Source organism: Macaca thibetana, chromosome 2, assembly GCF_024542745.1.
Source record: "Macaca thibetana thibetana isolate TM-01 chromosome 2, ASM2454274v1, whole genome shotgun sequence".
Taxonomy (NCBI): domain Eukaryota; kingdom Metazoa; phylum Chordata; class Mammalia; order Primates; family Cercopithecidae; genus Macaca; species Macaca thibetana.
Window position 1 is genome coordinate 152,493,183 of NC_065579.1, and position 24,328 is coordinate 152,517,510.

General features: G+C 41.0%; 2 protein-coding genes across 2 annotated transcripts in view; one reads left to right on the plus strand and one right to left on the minus strand.

The window, feature by feature from the left end:
- The window catches only part of FAM162A (family with sequence similarity 162 member A), a 569,879-nt gene that overhangs the window by 368,757 nt on the left and 176,794 nt on the right, over positions 1-24,328 (minus strand). The gene's annotated exons all lie outside the window — the stretch shown is intronic.
- ILDR1 (immunoglobulin like domain containing receptor 1) overlaps positions 15,160-24,328 on the plus strand; it is a 35,327-nt gene continuing 26,158 nt past the window's right edge. The window contains exon 1 of the mRNA XM_050781873.1: positions 15,160-15,396. Coding sequence (XP_050637830.1) covers positions 15,339-15,396 — 58 coding nt within the window. The 5' untranslated portion in view covers positions 15,160-15,338. The remainder of the gene's footprint in view (positions 15,397-24,328) is intronic.

The window sequence follows — 24,328 nt, forward strand, 5'->3', positions numbered from 1 at the left end:
GTGGCTGCTATGAAAGTCTCTGAAATGCCCTAGAGACATTTTCCGCATTGTGTTGGTTATTAACATTCGGCTTCTCTTTACTTATGCAAATGGCTGGGCTACAAATTTTCCAAACGTTTATGCTTTGCTTCCCCCCCCCACCACTTTTTTTTGAGACAGAGTCTTGCTCTGTCGCCCAGGCTGGAGTGCAGTGGCATGATCTCAGTTCACTGCAAGCTCTGCCTCCCAGGTTCACGCCATTCTCCTGCCTCAGCCTCCAGAGTAGCTAGCTGGGACTACAAGCGCCCGCCAGCACTCCCGGCTAATTTTTTGTGTTTTTAGTAGAGATGGGGTTTCTCTGTGTTAGCTAGGATTGTCTTGATCTCCTGACCTTGTGATCTGCCCGCCTTGGCCTCCCAAAGTGCTGGGATTAGAGGCATGGGCCACTGTGCCCAGCCTCTGCTTCCCTTTTAAATATGAGTTTCAGTTTCAGATAATCTCTTTATTCATGCATATGAATGTACATTTTTAGAAACAGCCAGGTCACCTCTTGAATACTTTGCTACTAAGAAGTTTCTTCCACCAGATACCCTAAATCATCTCTCAAGTTCAAAATTTCACAGATCTCTAGGGCAGAAGCAAAGTGCCACCAGTTTCTTTGCTAAAGTATAGTAAGGGTGACCTTTACTCCAGTTCCCAATAAGTTCCTCATCTCCATCTGAGGCCACCGCAGCCCGGACGTCATTGTTCATGTCACTATCAGCATTTTGGTCAAAACCATTCAACAAGTCTCTAAGAAGTTCCAAACTTTCCCACATGTTCCTATCTTCTTCTGAGCCCTCCAAACTGTTCCAACCTCTGCCTATTACCTATTACCCAGTTCCAAAGTCAATTCTACATTTTCAGGTATCTTTGTAGCAATCCCCCACTTTCCTGGTACCAATATTCTGTATTAGTTCATTTTCATGCTGATCTAAAGAACTACACAAGACTGGGTAATTTTTGAAGAAAAGAGGTTTAATTGACTCATAGTTCCACAGGCTGTATAGAAGCATGGGTGGGAAGCCTCAGGAAACTTACAATCATGGTGGAAGGCAAAGGGGAAGCAAGCACATCTTACCATGGTGGAGCAGGAAAGGGAGGGAAGAGGAAAGTGCCACACACTTTCAAACCATCATATCTTGTGAGAATTCACTCACTATCATGAGAATAGCAAGGAGGAAATCTGCCCCCGTGATCCAATCACCTCTCACCAGTCTTCTCCAATTTGACATAAGATTTGAGCAGGGACACAAATCCAAACCATATAAGGTATCCTTTTTTGGAGAAAAGGCATACAAATTTATTAATGTGTACACAGGGAGAACCATAGAATGATTATCCTAGGTTTCCATTCTAATCAGGCATTGTGAACCTGCTTCATGGGGACCTTCACTGGTGGAACAACCCCTCCTCTAGATCTAGTACTAAGCCTGGAACCTATTCTTGCCTTTCTCCCAGGGATAAACTTTTTTTTCTTGTTTTCCTCCCCCAGTGGCAATGGGTTGCCACAAGCACCCTAAGAATGAAATTTTTGCTTCCTTTATGCCTACAGAGTAAGCCTTCTGTTCCATAGGGAAGACAGAATAGATGAGTCTGAGCAGAGTTTTGGCAGTAGTTGCTATCCCCTCACCAAGCCGGCCTGGTGATGAAAACTTTCTAAGAATTTTTTCCAATTTTTCTCTTGAGCTCCTAGAGGGGTTTGATATGGTTTGGCTGTGTCCCTACCAAAATCTCATCTTGAATTCCCACACGTTGTGGGAGGGACCTGGTGGGAGGTGATTGAATCGTGGGGGCAGGTCTTTCCCACGCTGTTCTCATGATAGTGAATGAGTCTCACAAGATCTGATGGTTTCAAAAAGGGGTGTTCCCCTGCACAGCTCTCTCTTTGCCTGCCGCCATCCACATAAGATGTGACCTGATCCTCCTTGCTTTCTGCCATGATTGTGAGGCTTCCCTAGCCATGTGGAAGTGTAAGTCCAATTAAACCTCTTTCTTTTGTAAATTCCCCAGTCTCAGGTATGTCTTTATCAGCAGCATGAAAACAGACTAATACAGGGTTCTTATAGGAAAAAAAAAAAAAAAACCTGCAAGAAAGTATGAACCCTAAGGGGTTTACTGTATCACACTAGCCCGTACTCAGCATTTAACAATTTATTAAAGTTTTCTAGCTGATTCTTGTTACTGGCTTACATGGCATCTGGAAGCATCAGCTAAGGTAATAAAATGCTCTGGTCTTGTTTTTGCGTATATGAGCTTGTCTTTTTCCAGATTTTGTTGAATTTTTGCCCTGTGACCTCAGTTCTCTTAGGGGTTCAAGAAATTTCATTTTTTTTTACAGTTTCTCCAGGATTTTCTTGTCATAAGGATGAAAATAACTCTCTTTCTAGCTCTCTACATCTCTGAGGTGAAATCAGAACTAATATCTATAACTTTTAATATATAATTTCTAGAACTCAATGAAAATTAACCAGACACAAGAAGTTGCTGGATTTAACCTTGTGGTCAATATATTTAAAAATTAACTGTACCTCTATATACCAACAACAGATAAAATGTTAAAAATTAAATAATACTATTTAACATCAAAGATATGTGAAATTTCTTCTAAGTTCTTATATTGGAAGGCTTAATAACATAAAAATTCCAATGCTTCCCAAATTGGTCTATTGATTTAATGCAATCCCAATTAAAACCCTAACAGGTTTTTATGGAAATTGACAAGCCGATTCTAAAATATATGTAGAAATGCAAAGAACCAAGAATAGCTAAGTCATTCATGAAGAAGAAAAATGGGGTGGAAGGACTTGTTCTGGCAGATATCAAGACTTCTGTAGAGTAATAATATTTAAAAGAGTGTGATACTGGCACAAGGACAGGCAAATAGACCAATGGAAGATAATCCAGAATCAGATTTACACATGTATGGACACTTGATTTGGGGTAAAGATGACACTGCTGGGCAGCAGGGAATGAATTTCATTTTCAATGAAAATGTGCTCAGAAAATTGTTTATCCATAAGATAAATAATAATTAAACTTAACCCCTATGTCACAGTTCAGTTCCATGTGGATTGTAGATCTCAGTGTAAGAGGCAAAATATAATACTAGTACGGGATAATAAAGAAAAAAATCTTCGTGACCTGGGGAAGACAGCATTTCTTATATAAAACACAAAAACCTTAAGGACTTTAAAGGAAAAGATTGATAAATTAAACTTTATTAAAATAAATAATAAAAATACCTGTTTATCAAACAATAGCATTAAGAGAGCAAAATGGCAAGTCACAAATTGAGGGAAGGTACTTTGAACTTGTATAATCACAAAGGCACTATATCCAGGACACATAAGAAACTTGCAACTCCAGTAAGAAAAAGATAGAAAAGTGAATTAAAAAAAAAAAATCCACCAAGACTCAAGAACAGATATCCAAAAGTTCAAGAGTCTGATAAACACGAAGAAGTGTTCAACACTATTAGTCATTAGGGAAATGCAAATTAAACCACAGCAAAATACCATCTCACACCCACAGCAGAGCTATAATTGAAAAGACTGTTAGCTCCAAATGTTGCCAAGGATGTGGAACAACTAAAAATCTCAAACACGGATAATGTGTAGTGTTGGAGATCTGGAAAAATCTTTGGCGTGTCCTACTAAGTTTGAACATATGCATACCACATTGGTTATCTATTGCCGCATAACAAAGTACCCTAAGACTTAATGATTTAAAACAACAGACATGTTTCCTCACTGTTTCTGTGTGTCAGGAATTTGACAGCAGTTTGGCTGTATGGTTTTTAACTTAGTGTCTCTCATGAGTTAGAAGTCAAGATGGCAATTCTTCTGAAGACCGGACTGCAGCTGGAACATTTCTTTTTAACATGGCTCACTCTCTTGATTATTGGCAGAAAGTCTTGGTTCCTCACATGGGAGTGAGCCATCCCTTCTCCCCATGTGGACCTTTCCATAGTACTGCTTGAGCATTCTCATGACCTGGCAACTGACTTTTCCCAGAGTGGACAAGAAAGAAGCTATAATGCCTTTTATGACCTAGGCCTGGAGGTAATACACTACCACTTCTGCAATTCTATGTATTAGAAGTAAGTCACTATGTCCAGCCCACACTTGAGGGTCATGGATTTAGTCTCCTCCTTTTGAAGGGAGGAGGGTTGAAGAATTTATGGACATATCTTAAGATCACCATACATATCCTATGACCAAACAATTCTACCCCGAGCTATAGAAGCAAAAATGGGTGGGCGGGTGACCTCAAAACAATGTAACATGTAAAAGAATGCTTATAGCATCATTGTTCATAATAGCCAATTAGCAGAAACCAAATGTCTATTAATAATAGGATGGATAAACACATTGCAGCATATTCTAATACAATGGAATACTATTCAGAAATGAAAATAAACTACAAATACATACAAAAACACAGATGAATCTCACCAACATATTATTAAGCAAAAGAGATAGCCCCCCAGAATGTGTACTACATTGTTGTTTTATATAAACGTTAAAAGGAGGCAAAACCAACCTAAAATATAAGAAGTCAAAATGGTGGTTACCTTTGGAGAGAAGCAGGAGGGAATAATTAAGCAGGCTTACAAGAGAGTTACAAGAGGGAGCTTCCATTCTATATTTTGTCCTGAGTGGTGGTTGCAAAGGTATATTTACATTGTGATAGCTCGTTTAGCCATGGATTACTGATTTGTGCATATTTCAGAATCATCTTATACTTCAATTTTTAAAAATTGTTAAGATATCAAGGAAATAAACAGTACTCATCCACAAGAAAGAAAACAAGTATGTGTGCAATTTGGCTTGAAAGTATCCAGTGTGTAATACCTGCTTTAGACCCAGGGTTGATGTCCTATTGCATTTGGGCTGCTCTAACAAACTACTATAGACTGGATGGCTTATAAACAACAGAAATTTGTTTCTCGTAGTTCTGAAGGCTGTGAAGTCCAAGATCAAGGTTCTGGCAGATTCAGTGTCTGGTGAGGACAGACTTCCTGGTTCATAGATGGCTATCTTCTCGCTGAGTTCTTACATGGCAGAAAAGGTAAGAGAGTTCTTTGGGGGTCTCTTATAAGAGCACTAATCCCATTCATGAGGGCTCCAACCTCATGACCTAATCACCTCCCAAAGATCGCATCTCCAAATACCATCACCTTGGGGACTAGGTTTCAACATTTGAATTTGGGCGGACAGAAGTATTCAGTCTCTAGCAGTTGATAAGTGCAATCTGTGGCAGGCCTCAAAGCATATAGTTGTGATAAACTTTGGTGGTAGCATCAGGCTATTCCCGCAAAGTATGAGCTGTAGAATGTTCGTTCTGAAAAGACCTCTGGATCATTTGGTCCAGAGATTTTTCAAGCTGACCTCCCTGGCAGAGACAACCCTTTAGGTACTCCACAGGATGCCAAAACTTCTCAGAACACAGTATGAAAACTATTGATCTAGCTAACTCCCTGGTGCTACAAATAAAGAAACTAATATTTAGAGAGACTGTTAACTTGTTTAGAGTTATGCAGCTACTTGTGGCAATGTCCGGAGATTCATTCCCATCCGAATGTAATATCACAAGTATGTTATGCTGTTTTAGTAGAGAAGGAAGAAAGGAGAAATGTTACACATCTCAGGGCCATCAGCTTTGGAGTAGATACTCTCCCAGTCTGTCACTCTAGGTGATGAAAAAGAGAAAGTTAGCAAAGAGAAGCTGAGATAGAAAACGTGATAAAAAGTGTTCCACTTAGGGGCTGCTCTGGGGAATGCCCTATTTTGTCACCAAGGTGCAAGACATTCTCTCATTCAACTCATGCTTTAACTAGTTTCTCAGCTCTGGCTGCACATTAGAACCACCTGGGAACTTTAAAAAGATCCTGCTTCCTGGGCCTCCACAAAGACTAATTGAAACAGACTTTCTGGAGTGAGCTGGAAAGAATAGGATATTTTGATCCTCATTGAGCTTAACCGAGATGTATGTGGACTGACTTCATCATATCCGAGCAGCTCTGACTCTCAACATCAAACTGAGCCTTGCCAGAAGAGTAAGAAACAGAGAGAGAGAGAGAGAGAGAGAGAGAGAGAGAGAGAGAACCCCTTTGCCTCTTTGTTCTGGGACTGAGCTCACAGACATAACGAAAGGGAAACCATTAAAACCATCCATAGTTGGCTGCAGAGTGGTGGCATGATTCAACAGAAGGAATTCACATCCACTAATCACAGCCTCTTGCATTTTGGTCAAGAAGAGGTTGCAAAGAGATGGGGGGATGTGGGGATAGTGGCAACTGGCAATGCCAGGGAAGGGGAGAAGCATGTGGCTGAGTGGTATTGTGTCTGTTTCCATACTGATTGACAATTTTCTCTCTCTCCCTCCCCTCCCCCTGCTTCATGTTGTCAAAGGAGGTGGTGGCAAACTTCAGACACTCTACCTTTGTTGCTATGACTTAAGGACTTGAACCTCTTCTCTGTGGCTCCAGCCCTAGGAATGCAGCCCCCATTTATCCTTGGTTTCTCCCCTTATAATAAAATGTTGAAAGAATTAGATTCTTAGGCTGTGCATGGCAAGTGCAATTAAAGTTCCTTGGTTTTATAAGTGGCCTTTGGCAGACCATGGAGTCTACACTTCTACTTAGAATGGGTCGATCCTAGCAAGACTTTTCTCTGAGAGAGGTCACCCTTAGAGATACTTTAGTTCTCCATTCCTTTCTCCAGCCAAGGGAGCCTGATATCTTCCTAACCTGGATTCTTCTCCCCTTTAGAGTGTAGAATGCCAGAAGTGAAAAAAACCAAAGAGATTATTACCTCCAGTTTCCATTTTGCAGATGAAAAACAGACTTGAACAAAAGTGATTTATGTAAGGTTACATAGTATGTCAGGGGACATGTCAAGGCACAAGCATACTTGGTTTAATTCTACAGTAAAAGGTCACTAGTTTTCGTCTTTAAAATATTTATACTGATAAAATATGAAATATGCCAAAGATTCATAAAAGTACATGAAATAATAGGCACCATCTATCTTATATCACCTAAATTTAAATGATTTTGCATGTCTAGTGTGTTTCATATTTAAAAAATAAATAAATAAAATGTTAAGGATTCAGCTAAAGCACCCCCAATCCATCTCTCTTCTCCCTCCCTCCTTAGGGGTAACAACATTTAAGACTGGAGAGTCCCATTCCTCTGAATATATATATATATATATTTTTTTAGACAGAGTGTCACCTGTCGCCCAGGCTGGAGTGCAATGACTCGACCTCAGCTCACTGCAACCTCCGCCTCCCTGGTTAAAGTGATTTTCCTGCCTCAGCCTCCTGAGTAGTTGGGATTACAGGTGTGTACCACCACGTCTGGTTAATTTTTGTATCTTTAGTAAAGACGGGGTTTCACCATGTTGACCAGGCTGGTCATGAACTCCTGACCTCAAGTGATCCACCCACCTCTGCCTCCCAAAGTGCTGGGATTATAGGCATGAGCCACCATGCCCGGCCCCCCTGTATGTTTTTATACTTTGTTCTACATACATATGTATCTTCCATAATACTATATGATATTGTTTTGTCTTAATTAGCATAATTCTCTAGTCTTTTACAGCTTCTTTGTTCATACAACATTATATTTTTAATATTCACCCATGTTGTAAATCTAGTTAATTCACTTTAACAGCTGCATATTATCTCATCCGTGAATAAATACCACCCTATTGGTCTATATTCCTCCACTGTGAAGTTGTTCCCGAGTTTTGCACAAATCGCTTTGCAATGAACATGTTGCACATGTACCTGTGTCCAACAATTTGAGTTTCTATAGAGTAAACACCTTGAAGGGAAATTACAAGGTCCTAGGATATGTACACCTTTAATTTTACAAGATATTGTCAAATTGTTCTACAAAGTGGTTGACTCAATTTACACTTCTCACATCTTTGCCAATACTTAGCTAGCTCAGACTTTTACATTTTAACCAATTTGATGGATATGAAATACCATTTGTTGTTTTGGCTTCCATTGTCCTGATTACTGGTACAAGTTGAGTGTCTTCTAATGTTTAATAGTGAATCAGATTGCCTCTTATGTGAATTACATGTTTATCTGCCTTAGCAGAGGGTTGTCTTCTACTGATTTTTAAGGAGTTCTTTATATATTTCCAGTTAAAACTTTTTTGCCTTTTTCATGCACAGCAAATATCTTTTCCCAGTTTGTGACTTTTAAAAAAATGTTTATGTAGTCTTTTGGTTATATAACTTTTTAATTTAATATAGTTGAATGAGAATAACAAACTATTTTTCCTTTCACACAATACTTAACTTCTGATACAAGATATGAGGATATTTTTTCCATACCAAGCAGTTTTCCACTTCTTGGTGGACACCAAGTGAACATCCTACAATTTTACTCAATTCTAATACAATTACCTGGAGAAAGCATCAGATCCCAAAGGTTAAGGGTTCAGCCCCATGAGACTGTCCCTTCCAATTTCAGATGCCAATTGCGAGTCAAGGTTATCACCTATGCCTCTGACCATCTGGCTATAAATTGGAGGTACTCACAACCGCCTCGTCAGGTTCAATAATTTTCTAGAATTGCTAACAGAACTCAGGTAAACAGTTTGCTTCCTAGATTACTAGCTTATTATAAAGCATACAATTCAGGAACAGCCAGATAGAAGGGATGCGCAGGGCAAGGAATGGGGGAAGGTAGGCCCTCTCCAGGTGTGCTGCCCTCTCAGCACCTCCACATGGTCGGCACCATGAAAGCTCTCCAAACCCCATCCTTTGGGGGTTTTATAGAGGCCTCATTACACAGACATGATTGATTAAATCATTTGTCATTGGTGACTGAACTCAATCTCCAGCCCCTCTTCCCTCCCTGGCACTACCCCTCCCCGCCATCCACAAACTATCTAGGAGTCATCAGTCATCTTATTAGCATATTTATTAGTCCATTTTCACACTGCTGATAAAGACCTACCCGAGACTGGCTAATTTATACAGAAAAAGAGGTTTAATGGACTCACAGTTTCGGATGTCCAGGGAGGCCTCACAATCACAGCAGAAGGTGAAAGGCTCATCTTACATGGGATCAGAAAAGTGAGAAAGGAGAGCCAAGCAAAAGTGGGAACGCTAAATGAAACCAACTTAGTCACTACCCTGAGAATAGTATGGGGGAAAACTGCCCCATGATTCCGTTATCTTCCCCGGGGTCCCTCTCACAACATGTGGAAATTATGGGAGTTATAATTCAAGATGAGATCTGGGTGAGGACACAGCCAAACCACATCAGCATACAAAAACATAATTATTACTCCAGCGATTCCAAGGGTTTTATGTGCCAGGAAAGGGGTGGGGAGACTAAATACATGTTTCTTATTATGTTGCAGTAGTTTATGTATCAGTCTCCCTTAATGAGTTATTCTTTTCATTTTCTGTTGAAATTTTTATTCTTTTCTTCAAGGCCATATGGGTATTCTACTGTATTTTCTTCTGAAAGGTTGAAGTTTTTGCATTTAACAATGGGATTTTAATTAGTTTGGAATTCGTTTTGTGTGTGGTATAAAGACAGAATACATTTTATCTTATAACATAAGAAAAATCAATTGTCCCGGCCTCACCTATAGAGTAGTTTATGGTTGTCCCCCAGAATTACAATGCCACCTCTGTGATATATCCAGTCCCCAATATGTATGAGTGTCTAGTTATGGAGTTTTACGTTCTACTTGTCTGTCTATCCAAGTGCCAATGCCACACTTTCCACTGCTCTAGCTTTCTAATTTTGAAGTTTGATAATGCAACTTCTTCTTCTAAATTGTCTTGTCTATTTGCTACTGTATAATTTCCAGTTAATTTTAGAAACGGTTTGTAAAATTCTGAAAAATTGTTCAGATTCTTATTAGAAATACATAGAATTTGTTAATTTGGGAAGAATTGTCATCCTTCATGATACTGAGGGTTCTTATCCAAGAACACAATGTATCTTTGCATTTATTTAGGTCTTTAAAAAAAATGTTTCAGGCCGGGCACAGTGGCTCACGCCTGTAATCCCAGCACTTTGGGAGGCTGAGGCGGGTGGACCACTTGAGGTCAGGAGTTCAAGACCAGCCTGGCCAACATGGTGAAACTCCGTCTCTACTAAAAACACAAAAATTAGCTGGGCGTAGCGACGGGCGCCGGTAATCCCAACTACTCAGGAGGCTGAGGCAGGAGAATCTCTTGAACCTGGGAGGTAGAGGTTGCAGTGAGCTGAGATTACACCACTGTACTCCAGCCTTGGTGACAAGAGTGAAACTCCATCTTAAAAAAAAAGTTTCATTGAGAATGCTGGCTTGATACTAACTGAAAACAGTAACAAAGAAAGAAAAAATATTTTCAGTAACTGTTCACAATTTTCTTCATGAAGCTATTCCACATATTTTGTTGGACTTATTTCTAGTTACTTAATAGATTTATTGTATATTTTAAAGTCATATCTTCCAAATATATGTTGCTGGTATATTCAAATGTCAGTGACATTAATATATTGCTCTTGTTTCCAGCAACCACTCTTGTTAGTCCTTATATATAATGTATAGATTCTCTTAATGTTTTGTGTAGATAACATAATATTATCAATAATATTTTTACTCTTCATTTTCAGCCTTTTAATTCTATTTTATAATTGTATTGGCTAGAATATCCAGTATAATGTTGAATAAGAGTTGTAATAATAAACATACTTGTTCCCAGAACCTTTCATTAGCTTCCACCACCTGCTGCTTTTAGCCTTACTCCAAGATTGTTTTGTTCTAGGCCACTAGCCAAGAAGTAGGTCTCTCAGTCCCTGATGACCCAGACTTCCCTGCTGACCCAGACTTCCCTGTATAGGAATGCAGCTCCTACGAACCTCATTCAGCCAGTTGCGCTTAGTAAAGGTGTCCAACCATCCTTAGGAGTTTTATTTGGGTGATCCACTACTCTCTAGTGCAATGTGTCTGAGGGGCTTGAAAACCTTTTATTCTTTCCATATGTTTATGTTCATTAAAGGAATCACCATCTATATAGGGTCAATAGTCAGAGACCTATATCCTTCTCTCAACCCCCACACTAATTGATCATCAATTATGTCAGTTCCACATTCTACATATCTGTCAAAATATTCTCTCTTCTCCATTTCCAACACCGGTTATTGGCTTGGGCCCTCAGTTCTCCCACCTTAACTGTAGTAACAGTTTCCTAACTAGTCTCCCTGTCTTTCATCTAAATTCCCGAACACCTTTCTTCTCACTGCTGCCAAGTTTATCTTTCAAAAATACAATTCTCATTATGCCTCTCCGGGTTTAAAATGCTTCATTGGCTTTCCATTGTCTCCTGCATGAAGTCTTAGTTCTCCAGCTGATCATACTAACTATTTATTCTGGCTAGCTGTCTAACACACCAGCCTAGCAAAACTAAAGTGCTTATTGTTCAGCTATGCTGTTTATTGGTGCTGTGATTTTTGTATAGGCTGGTCTCTCTGCTTGGATTGCTCTGGCAAAGTCATATTCATTTTCAAACCTAGAGCAGATGTCCCTTCCTCCAGGAATTATTGATAAAGAGTGCAAGAAATATTCATTGAGTACATCTATATTTCAGATACTATGCTAGATGCTGGGAATACAAAATGCATAAGACGTAGTCTGAATCTTCTAGTGGTAATCAACTACTTACACTTCTTACCTCCCCTTAGCTTTAAGTGCCTGGTGCATGATTTTTACTTACCTAATTCTTCATTCTTTTCCATGTATGTCTACAAAATCTTCTCCATTCTCTATAAATACTGTACACATATAAATGTACAAATATTACATTATTCTCAAGTAGAGATGCACATATATAGTATTCAGAAAACACACAGTATTCAGAAACATTCATAGACACAGTTTCACCTAGGAATTATGATTATAAATGATGAGATAACAGCTTAGTACTTTGTTGTCAGATCCTAGCTCAGTCAAAACACAGAAGCATTGTACAGCTAGGGTGGTGAAGAGTATTGTGTTCTGAAAATAGATTGCCTAAATTTGATTCTCAGCTCTGCTACTTACAAGCAGGGTGGCCTTAGGTAAGTTAATAAAACTTTGCACCTCATCTGTAAAATGGGGACAATGATGATCCCTGCGTCACAGTGCAGTTCAATACAAATTATTGAATTTGTATTTACTTCAATAATGAAAGTGCTTGGAGGCTAGTCTGACCATAGTGAGTTATCTCAATTGGTTGTCCCCAGTCAGCTGCAGATAGAACTCCTTGTTGTCTTCCCCCATTCTCACTAGCACACTTAGCTAGTCTTTATTAAAAAGTGTCTAGAATAGTGCCTAGCACAATGTGTTTAATACATGGTAGCTATTATTATTACTTTGTATAGGAGGAAGTCACTATCAGCAAGTCAAGTGATTTTTACTTTATATCTAGCAATGGAAGAACTGCTGTTGTTATGAGCCAAGTGCATACTCTTATCTAATCTTTATTGGACCAATGGCACATGTGGGAAGAATGACTGGCCCAAGAGAGCCCGGAGCTGTGGGATTCAGTTTTCCCTTATGTAGAGCTAAATAACATATATGGAAAGAAACTGTATTAGCACACATTGACAGAACCAGCTAGCTGTAAATACAGATGGATGGAAATACATTAATAGCTAGGTGAGGGTCTATAGTGTAACAGCTAAGAGCACAAACTCTGGAGTCAGACCACCTCACCTAGGCTCATTACTCTGCCATTTACCACATTGTAACCTTGAGCAGGTTATCTCTTTGTCCCTCCATTTCCATATCTATAAAATGGGATGGATAATAATAGCCCTTATTTCATGCAGTTATTGTAAGAAAGCATGTGAAGCACTAAGAATTGCTTGGTACATAGTACATAATAAATGATGAAGAAAAAAGATGCATGCAGTAGACAGAGAAACGGGTGAAAATAAGTCATCTAAGTGTTCACTTCAAGAGAAGCAATGAAGGTAGATGTTCAACTGGATGAGTGATTCCCAAGGGAAAAATAAGGAAATTCTAATTCTGATGCACTTGAGATAAACTTTATTAAAGCTATTTTTCATTTGTTTATCTAGAAGTCTCCAACTTATCATCCCAATTATGTTTGGTTTACAGCACCAGGATTTCCCAAAATACGCTCCATGGAGCATTTGCCCTAAACCTTATGTGAGAAAAAAGGGTTTTGTGGCTGAATGACTTTGGGGGAATGCTGAGTGCCATATTTCCTTCTATATTCAAATGTACATTAACACTCTAAGGTTTAACATGTCCTGAAAAAAATGTTTCATTTAGTTTAATCCAGCATTTCTTGAATTGACTTAATAATAGAGCCCTTTTTTCATATACTATGAATTAACATTCCAGGGAACAAACATGGGAGAAACACTGGCTTAGATGAATATTAAAATGGCCTTTATACCAAAGCGGGGGCTGAGGGGTATGGGGGGGGAGGTGTGAGAAGGATAGGGCTCACATTTCTTTTTAGACTGGAATTGAGCATTTGCTGAAGACTGTTCACAAACCTGGAAACTATGCAAATCCCTCAGGATCACAGACATCCAAACATACACAGTGTTGCTGGGAACACGTACAGGATCTCCAGAGGGGGTTGAGGGACATGACCCCCAACCCTCACACTGCAGCTTCCTCCTCCTGCTGCTGCTGCTACTGTGCTAGGATCCCTCCACGGAAGACCTATGAGGCTCCTAAACATTTTACCATCTATCTTTGGCCACATACTTCCTGAATTTATTCTCTGGAAGAGAAGAGGCCCACTGGGGAAAAGAGAAGCCAGATCCAGGAGGGAACCGGGAGAAGGAAAGACAAGAAGAGACTGAGTTAAGATCCTGCACCAGATCCAGGACAAGGATGCTCCTCTGGGTGGAGGCTACATGAAGGATATCAGCAACACGGGGTAAGGGGCCCTCTCACAGCAGAGCTCAGGAGAAATGATATGAGCTCAGGAGAAATGATACTGACTTCTAAGGTTAGTGACCAGCATGGGAGCTTCCTGAAACTGTGTTTAATGAATTTAATGAATGTTTATTCATTCCTTTTTCTTGAAGAAAATGTGATGGCTGGTGGACTTTCTGCCATGGAAGGAGAGACTGAGATTACATGCTACGTGGCCTGGTGCAAAGAGACCTAGAGTCTTTGCAAAGCAAAAGGTCAAAACCTTGATCTGGCAAGGTCAAAACCTTGGTAGGGGCTGAGGTCTGTGAGTGGCTTCTCAGTGACAATGAAGGATAAGAAAAAATAAAAATAAATATACCTGCGTGAACAATGCCTGGCTATGGAAAGTGGCAGCGGGATGTTTTTAAATTCCCATAACTATATTTTTCTATAATATTTTACTTTCATAGTTGTAGAAACTTGAGTCAACTTCTCTAGTTTATCTCTACCTTCTAGAAACAAATCTTTATTTACGTATTTATTTATTTATTCGAGACTGAGTTTCGCTCTGTGGCCCAGGCTGGAGTGCAGTGGCACGATCTCCGCTCACTGCAACCTCCGCCGCCCCAGTTCAAGCAATTCTCCTGCCTCAGCCTCCCGAGTAGCTGAGATTACAGGGGCGTGCCACCACGCACGGTTGTTTTGTATTTTTATTAGAGACAGGGTTTCGCCATGTAGGCCAGGCTGGTCTCGAACTCCTGACCTCAGGTGATCCACCCGCCTCGGCCTCCCAAAGTGCTGGGATTACAGGCCGTGAGCCACTGGGCCTGGCCTAGAAACGAATCTTTAGTTTCTAGAAAATCTGAACAGACATTACCTGTAAACTTCATATTACTGTGTTTTTAGTGAAACAATGTTTTGCAAGTATTTACGAGGGAATGGAAATATAACGCAAGAAACACACCCTAGAAAGTTATATCCACATAATTCTAGAAGGAGAGGGGGATATATTTGCAGGGGGTGAGATTTCCCGAGAACTTCTGGAGGAAAGAGGGAATCTTCTCCGTCGGCGAGGTGGGGGACGGTGTTTCAGCGAGCGGGAGGCGGCGGCAGGTAGGGAAAGCGGCTGCAGGTAGGGAAGGCGGCCGCAGTCCCCCGGGAGCCGGGGGCGGAGCAGGAAACGGCGGCGCGCGGAGCGGGAGGCGGAGCCGCAGCGAGCGCCGCAGGTGGGGACGAGCCGGGCGGCACCTGCCCCGGGACCAGAGCGGACCTCTTTCCGCGCTGCGCAGAGTGAGGGGAAACCCGAGGGGTTCCCTGGAGAAGGTGGTGCGTCCTGGGGCTGCAGCTGAGGAAGAAAGACGCAGTGCCCCGAAGCCCCTGAACTGAAAAGGGCCAGAAAGGGGGCGGCATGGCATGGCCCAAACTGCCCGCACCTTGGCTGCTGCTCTGCACTTGGCTCCCAGCAGGTGAGCCTTGGTAAAATGGTACCCACCCTGGACCCAAGGAGACAGGAAGCCATTGTGGCCTGGCCTTGCAGAGCTGGCCGCGGGCAGGGCAGTGGAGGCCTGGGCCGCGCTCTGGTGGCGCTTGGCATGGGCGCCAGGAGGTGCGGGGACTGGATCGAGTTTCTGCCTGTGGGAACCTGTTGCTTTCCTCTTTTGTTAGTCCAGGCCCTTCCCAAACAGGTGCAACTAAGAAACCTGGAGCCTTTGAGCTTTCCTTCCTACAGTCATTAGGCACTCCTTGATCTCTGAAGCTGAACTGATAGGGGCAAAAGCACCATTCTTAAAAATTCCTAATTACTTTTTCCTTTCATCTGATGTGGTGACAACCATATTGACCCAGAAGTGCATATGTTTCATTTCTGGGAGGTTATAATATGTCCTCAGTATACAAAGCAGCGTTTGGCCAGAATCTGAATCCGTTGTGCAGGACCACAACGTGTGCCTCTGTGCTAACCATGTTCAATGTCACTTTTCTACTTTCTTTGTATCCAGTCACTGCCCTAACTTTACCCCCTTGCTCATCCCGCATCAGGTGTGCAACCATCTACCCTCTCAGCCTTCATTCTCTTACCCTCCACACCAATCTCTCTGTTTTGGAAAACATGATTTTGTGTATCTCTGTGTGTGGCCTGGAAATCTGCCAGAAGTGTGTATCTCCACGAGTGAAACCAGGTCGGAAAGGGTAGCTGAGGGACGGAATGAGCAGGCTCTTTCAGCTCTTTTCCAATTAGGATGTAGGTGTGACCTTGCAAAGAAAATTTATAAGTTCCCTTGGAAGCTCCACCCTGTTTTATTTCATTTTACCCCTCCCCTCCCTTTCGGAATAGCTGCCCTCTTACCTCTAAGTTGTCAGTGGAAGGTCAACTTAGAGTTTGCTCACAGACAAATTTGAGTCTTGTATTTTTAGGTTGGGAACAGATGCAATATGAAGGTGTGTCGGCAGAATGTTCTTTTTACAAGCTCAGTAAGAGATAAGAATTGCTCAGGTATAATCAAATCTGATTCAGACAGGATTCTACAATAACTTAAGCATAATGCTGAGAATAAAGGGGAGAGAGGCTTGCAAAAGGGTAGACCCTGTCTGAAGCTGACGAGACTAGATGTTGGACACCCACGATGCACAGGGAAATAGACTAACCCTCACCTCAATTTGTGTCCAAAATTTCACCAAACACCAGCTGAGGCTATGAATGCAAATTTATAAAAATCCCACAGGTTTGCACAGTCTTCTCTCCTGTGCCTCCCCTGCTCATCTCAAACTCCACAGCAGCTGGGGATTTCTGAAGCTGCTTAAGCTACCTTTTTTAGAAAAAATGCAGTTCTGCTCCTACCTCTGCCCTTGGGTATTCTATCCCCAGAACTAAGACTTCATAATCCTCAGCAAACCTCTACACTCACTTTCACTGTATAGATGAGAAATTGATATTTCAACTGTTTGACTCCAACACTTGGAGGGGAAATAGCTATTTTAGCAGATAGTTTTCCTATGTGTAGAAATGTAAATAAACTACATTAGCTATTTAATGTGGTTTGTGTCAATGATGTTTACGTGACACTGGACAAGTTACTGAACTGTTCAAAGCTTCCAGTAAACAGCAATGATTATAGTACATATCTCATACGGCTTTTGTGAGGATGAAGTGAAATTAAGGTTTTAAAGCACTTAGTAGAGTGCCTGAACAAAGTGAGGGAAAGCTTAATCAGTATTATCCAGGCTGACAATAGTAGTCAGGAGTTAGAGCCAGGTAGGATTGTTTAAAGCTAACTTTAAGGAAACAGGTTTCTCTATTCTTCCTTCCCCTATGGCTAAGAAAATATGAGCTATAGTAACAGGTGATTATCAGGTTGGAATTCTGAATCTGCCTCATACTAGCTGTGACTTTGGATGGATTACTTAAACTGCCTTTGTCTGGAAAACAGGTGAAATTCCTGACAAGCCAACTCCCTTTGCCCTCTCAATAAGGCCAACTATTGTTGGGTGGATTAAGGTCAAGCACAGTGTCAATGACATGCTGCAAACTGTGATATGCGCTTTGGAAAACCTTGTACTAGAGTGTGTTCATTTTGGTCCATCACCTCGTTCTCTCCTGTCTCTAAAGAAGAGTCAACCCAATTCTCTTATTAGCCTCCAGTTCCCACAATTGCAAAGTGTGAGGCAGTAGTAAAATTGTGTCATATTTAGGTACTTGCTGGTCACTGTGGCTTGGGGCCCCTCATGAAGCTTCTGAGGTCTGGGAGTCTTGTGATATTGTCACAGTCCTTGTGCTCTGAGCTGTGTAGAGATCAGTTGTCAGAAGTAGGTGTGTGTGGTCTTCACTCAGGAAATACTGGGCATAAGTCCTTCTCGACTCCCCCACCTTTTCCTTAACTTTTAAGCCAAAATTCCCAAAGTGTCTGTCAAGATCAAACTGAAGATCAAGCTTCCTCTCTTGCTCTCAATATCTACCAAAGCAGTGGTTTCTGATTTTTTTTTCACAGCTCCCGGAAAGATCCGATTACATTGTGACATGTATGCACACGTATTCAGTTTATAAAATGGAAGCAAAATAATCACAAAAATTGTATTACTAAGTTGAATAAAATAATAACAATTGACATTACATATTATCTTACTGATATTAAAATTCATTTAAAAAATCATCCCCACATTAACAATATTAAATACAAACACCCTGTAAGTTGATTTTCTCAAAACCCACGGCAAACTGCACTATGCACTTTGGAAAACCCTGTACTAAAGTGTGTTCATTTTGGCCCATCACCTTGATCCCTCCTGTCTCTAAAGAAGAGTCAACCCAGTTCTCAAATTAGCCTCCAAGTTCCCACAATTGCAAAGTGTGAGGCCGTAGTAAAATTGTGTCATATTTAGGTACTTGCTGGTCACTGTGGCTTGAGGCCCCTAACGAAGCTTCTGGGCTCAGGGAGTCTTGTGATATTGTCACAGTCCTTGTGCTCTGAGCTGTGTAGAGATCAGTTGCCAGAGGGGTGTGTTGGGGGGGTAGGTGTGTAATTCTCTGAAAGTTTTTTCTTCAGAAATAAATACACTTTTGGGGCTGGGTGCAGTGGCTCACGCCTGTAATCCCAGCACTTTGGGAGGCCAAGGTGAGCGGATCACCTAAGGTCAGGAATTCAAGACCAGCCTGGCCAACATGGTGAAACCCCATCTCTACTAAAAGTAGAAAAATTAGCTGAGCGTAGTGGCATGCACCTGTAGTGCCAGCTACTTGGGAGGCTGAGGCACTTGAATCCAGGAGGTGGAGGTTGCAGTGAGCTGAGATCACGCCACTTCACTCTAGCTTGGGCGACAGAGTGAGACTCTGTCTTAAAAAAAAAAATACACTTTTAACGCAGAAGTGGTATGTGAATATCTGTTCTTAAAACATTAAAATAAGGCTAAAGTAAGTACCACTGTTGGCTAATAGTTCTGGTTGCCTTCATCCAATGTCAAAGTTTATTCTCAGAATGAAAGTTTAGTGTCCCTGCTGATTCCCCAAACTCTAAAATGATGTGTGTCATTTCTGCTCTGGTGAATTTTTTTAACATCATAGTGTGTGGTGTTAACTTGCAGATCCAAGAGCTATCAACTTGTATTTTCATTCTTTGGGAAATCAGACAACTGACTCCTAAGTAATAATATCCTTAGAGAGACAGCATCTAGACCAGTAATTTTTCCTGGGTGGTGGGGGTGGAGGTATGGACCATACTGTAGACTTAATGAAATCTTACAAAGTTCCCTGTTATTTCTCAGGGTGAGGGGGTATGGGTAGTGGATGGGAGACTATCCACTCAACTGCTCCCTTGTCTCCTTGGGAGCTCCTGAATACCTCCCCAGAATCCCAGCACTCTGTTGAACACAGGTAAAAATCACTCCCAGCCTTTATCTTCCCCTCCCAGACAGTTTTACAGATAAGGAAATCCGGACCCGAGTCGTGTGTCTCAGGTTGACATAGGGGAGTTAGTTTGAGAACTGGGACCAGAATCCTGGTGTCTTCACCCTTTCTCCATTGCTCTCTCTCCTATTTCATACTGTGGAGCAGGTTTTTTTTGTTTGTTTTTGTTTTTGTTTTTTTTTAATTATACTGGGTTACATGTGCAGAACGTGCAGTTTTGTTACATAGATATACATGTGCCATGGTGGTTTGCTGCACCTATCAACCCGTCACCTACATTAGGTATTTCTCCTAATGTTATCCCTCCCCTAACCCCCACCCCCAACAGGCCCTGGTGTGTGATGTTCCCCTCCCTGTGTCCATGTGTTCTCATTGTTCAACTCGCACTTATGAGTGAGAACATGTGGTGTTTGGTTTTCTGTTCCTGTGTTAGTTTGCTGAGAATGATGGTTTCCAGCTCCATCAATGTCCCTGCAAAGGACATGAACTCATCCTTTTTTATGGCTGCATAGTATTCCATGGTGTATATGTGCCACATTTTCTTAATCCAGTCTATCATTGATGTACATTTGGGTTGGTTCCAAGTTTTTGCTATTGTGAATAGTGCCGCAATAAACATCCATGGGCATGTGTCTTTATAGTAGCACGATTTAAAACCCTTTGCGTATATGCCCAGTAATGGGATTGCTGGGTCAAATGGTATTTTTGGTTCTAGATCCTTGAGGAATCACCACACTGTCTTCCACAATGGTTGAACTAATTTACACTCCCACCAACAGTGTAAAAGTGTTCCTATTTTTCCACAACCTCTCCAGCACCTGTTGTTTCCTGACTTTTTAATGATCGCCATTCTAACTGGTGTGAGATAGTATCTCATTGTGGTTTTGATTTGTATTTCTCTGATGAACAGTGATGATGAGCATTTTTTCATGTGTCTGTTGGCTGCAGAAATGTCTTCCTTTGAGAAGTGTCTCTTCATATCCTTTGCCCATTTTTTGATGGGATTGTTTGCTTTTTTCTTATAAATTTGTTTAAGTTCTTTGTAGCTTCTGGATATTAGCCCTTTGTCAGATGGATAGATTGCAAAAATTTTCTCCCATTCTGTAGGCTGCCTGTTCACTCTGATGATAGTTTTAAATTTGTTTTGTTTAATTGAATTCTGGTATACAGAAATAGAAACAGGTGTCTGCTTCCTGGATGTCTAACTAAATGCTAATGTTTAAACATCTTGCCCCAACAACAATGCAGTGAAACAAGATGTTGAGTGATTAGTGTACAGTGTACCTGGGTTTCTTTTACCATAATGATTTATTTCATTATCTTAAGTCCTTGGGGGAAATAAAATTGTATGTTTTAAGAATTGAGAAGACTCTGACTGGGCATGGTGGCTCACGCCTGTAATCCTAACACTTGGGGAGGCCAAGGCGGGTGGATCATTTGAGGTCAGGAGTTCGAGACCAGCCTGGCTAACATGGCGAAACCCCTTCTGTACAAAAGACACACAAATTAGCCCAGCGTGGTGGCAGGTGCCTGTAATCCAAGCTACTCGGGAGGCTGAGGCAGGAGAATCGCTTGAACCCAGGGGGCGGAGGTTGCAGTGAGCCGAGATTGTGCCATTTCACTCCAGCCTGGGCGAAAGAGACTCCTTCTCAAAAATAAATAAATAAAATAAAATAAAGAATTGAGAAGACTCTGGCCATGTCCCCAGTTCTTTCTAGATCTCCCAATCTGCAACTCTTGTGATAAGGTGGGGTCAGAGGAAAGCAATTTTGACACTTTCTTTATTTCTCATAACCAGGTAATCACTGAGTTCTGTTACTTAGTCCCAGGTTCTGCCTCTTCTTTTCTATTTTGGGTGACACTTCTTATACTAGTCTACATTAAGCATCTTCTTGCCTCTAGTCCTGCTACTTCTCTGTCTACTTCCAACTATTCTCTATGCAGATGATAGGTTAAACCTACCTGAGTTAATAATTCCCACTTTCATTTTAATCTTCCACCCAAAGAAGCTCCATTAGATCCCTATAGCTTATGAGACTGGGCTAAAACTCTTTGTTTGAAATTCAAGGCCAACTAATTCTGGGCTCACTGCTTTGGGAAGCCTTGTCCCCACAGATACAGGCATGGTCTTACTGTATAACCTTTCCCCTCAACACACACCTTTCTTTCTTGCTTTTTGTCTGACTGTACTAGACATGGTTAATGTTGACCATTTTTTTGAAATTTTAGGGCACTTAAAATTTGTTCCAAGCAGTTTAGTCTCTCTTTCATGAATGTATCTGTTCTTTCGTTTAGCAAATGTTTAATGTGCCCTCGGTGCAAGACATTGTGCTGTCAAACAAAAGCCGTCATGGCCCTGGCCCCTGTGGTGCTTATTGTCTAAAGGGGATTCTAGTGAATGTGGAAATACAACTGTGACAAGGCCAGGAAAGAAGGATACAGTGTACCACAAGAGCAGTTAGTAGATGGATTTTGCTCAGTCAGGAAGCCCTCCCTGAAAGGATGATGCATGAGTACTGAGGAACAATGAATTCAAACCAAAGTAATAGCATCTGCAAGACTGCTGGATAGGAGCTTAGTGTGTGTGAGAGATGAGAAGAATGTTAGCGGGACTGAGTGAAGGACGCCACAGGAAGAGTGGTGGAGTTGAGGCCAGAGGAGTCAGTAGGACCAGATGTGCATGGCTGCATGGGTCATGGTAGGAGGTTTTGTGTTTATCTTAACAACAATGGACAGCTGTTAGAGGTTTTTAAGGAGGAGGAATTGGGAGACTAACAGCAATGTGGACTCCACCTGGCAGGGGGAACCAGTGCATGCATGAGTACAGTACTAGGTAAGCACAGGTGATATGGAGGCTGGACATGATAGTAGCTTGTGCTAGGATAGTGGTGAAATTGGAGAGAGAGAGAGATTCTGAAAGTATTTCGGAGATAAATAAGCCCAATCTGATGATAGACTGTATATTAGTCCGTTCTCATGCTGCTATAAAGAACTGCCTGAGATTGCATAATTTATAAAGGAAAGAGGTTTAATTCACTTACAGTTCTGCAGGGCTGGGAAGGTCTCAGGAAACTTATAATCATGGCAGAAGGGGAAGCAAACATGTCCTTCTTCACATGGTGGCAGGAGAGATGACTGCCCAGTGAAGAGGGAAGCTCCTTATAAAACTACTGGATCTTGTGAGAACTCACTATCATGAAAACAGAATGGGGGAAACCACCCCAAGATTCAATTGTCTCCACCTGGTCCCTCCCACAACAGATAGGGATTATGGAAACTACAATTCAAGATGAGATTTGGGTGGGGACACCAGCCAAACCATATCAGACTGTATATGAAGAGCAAAGGAGGAAAAGACACCAGGATGATTCCTTCCTAGTTTTTGGTCTTTTCCATTCACTGAGATGGGAAATATGGGAGAGGCCCAAGTTTGTATGGAAGGATGATGATTTAGATTTTGGGCTTGATTTAGAATTTGAAACAACCAGGAAGAACTATCAGGAGCATTTGGATACATGTGTCTGTTTTAGTCCCTTATTGTACAGGAGTAAGATGTAATATTCAGTGCTCTCATAGTTTCTGATCAATGCTATAAAACTCATCCATGACAGGAACTACTTTGTCTGTGTGTTTACTTGTTTATCATTGACTCTCCTACCAGGAGCACAAGTTCCAAGAGTGCAGGGGTCTGTATCTCTTATTTGCTACTAATGTTGGCTCAGAGTGGATACTCAATAAATGAATGAATGTGTGTGTTCTGGTCATGCCTAAATTTGCATGTGCTCTGAGATTAGTGTGTGGAGACATGAGTCACTAACCTGGGTGAATGACTTTGGAAACCCCAAGCATCTGCCCTTAACCAGGTCTTGGCCTCTCCCCCTGGTAACCAAAGGGATGTTAAGTTCAAACCACCTGAGTGGCTATTTATTTCACTTAGTAGTTTATCAAAAAAAAATTTAGAGATTGATATTTTCCCCTTTTGAATAGGTTGTGGTGAAACATGGGACTATCACTTGCTATTTATGGGAATATGCATTTCTTTCCTGAAGTGTCTATTCGAATAGAAAAGGCTTATTCCCTTTAGCTCACTTTGAGAAATATATTCTACTAGAATAAAAGAACACATGTGAAGACATACTTATATAAACATATTCATTTCAGTAATTCATGTCAGCATTGCTTATAATACTGAAAAGTCAGAAACAACCTAAATGTCCATAATTAGGAAAATGTGTAAATAAAAGTGGCTCAATGATGGAGTAAAATGTACATGCAGTTAGTAAATATATATATATATTTTTTGTGTATGGTATACAATATATCATTAGTTTGAAGAAAAAGTCACAAGTCAATGTACATAATATGATTACTTTAAAAAAAAAAAAAACAATATAGGAAAAGATGTGAAAGGATGTAGACCAAATTGTCAATAGCAGTATCTCTGGAAAGTGGAATTCATGGTGAGCAAGGAGGAACGTTTTACTTGATACCCCCTCCACTGTTTGAATTTTCTCACTTATTTATTTTGTATTAATGAACAGAAAAGAAAAGAAGGGCTTTGGTACAAAATGATTAAAATAAATTTGTGAATGTCCCTTAAGTGTGTGAATATTCCTCAAAGGGTTATATCTCAACCATTTAGAAAACTTATCCAGAAGACATGGTAGCGAGGTGGAGGTCTAAGCTTAAATCCAGCTTTGCTACTTTCTAGCTGTGTGGCCTTAAGCAGATTGCTTAATCTCTCAGAATTTTCCTCATCAATGAAATTGAGATAAAGTACAGCTTATCTCATCAGTTTCTTGCAAAGGTTAAATGAGATAATGTATAATAAAACACCCAATACCGTGTCAAACAACATAGTAAGTGCTCAGCACACAACACTTTCCTTCTCAGGGGAGGCTGCCTTGGTGAGTGTTGCATGCCAGACCTTGGGTAAACACACAGTACCTAGACATCATTCCTCTCCCCACCCATCTGCTTTCCTGGTCTCCTTCTCTCTCAGC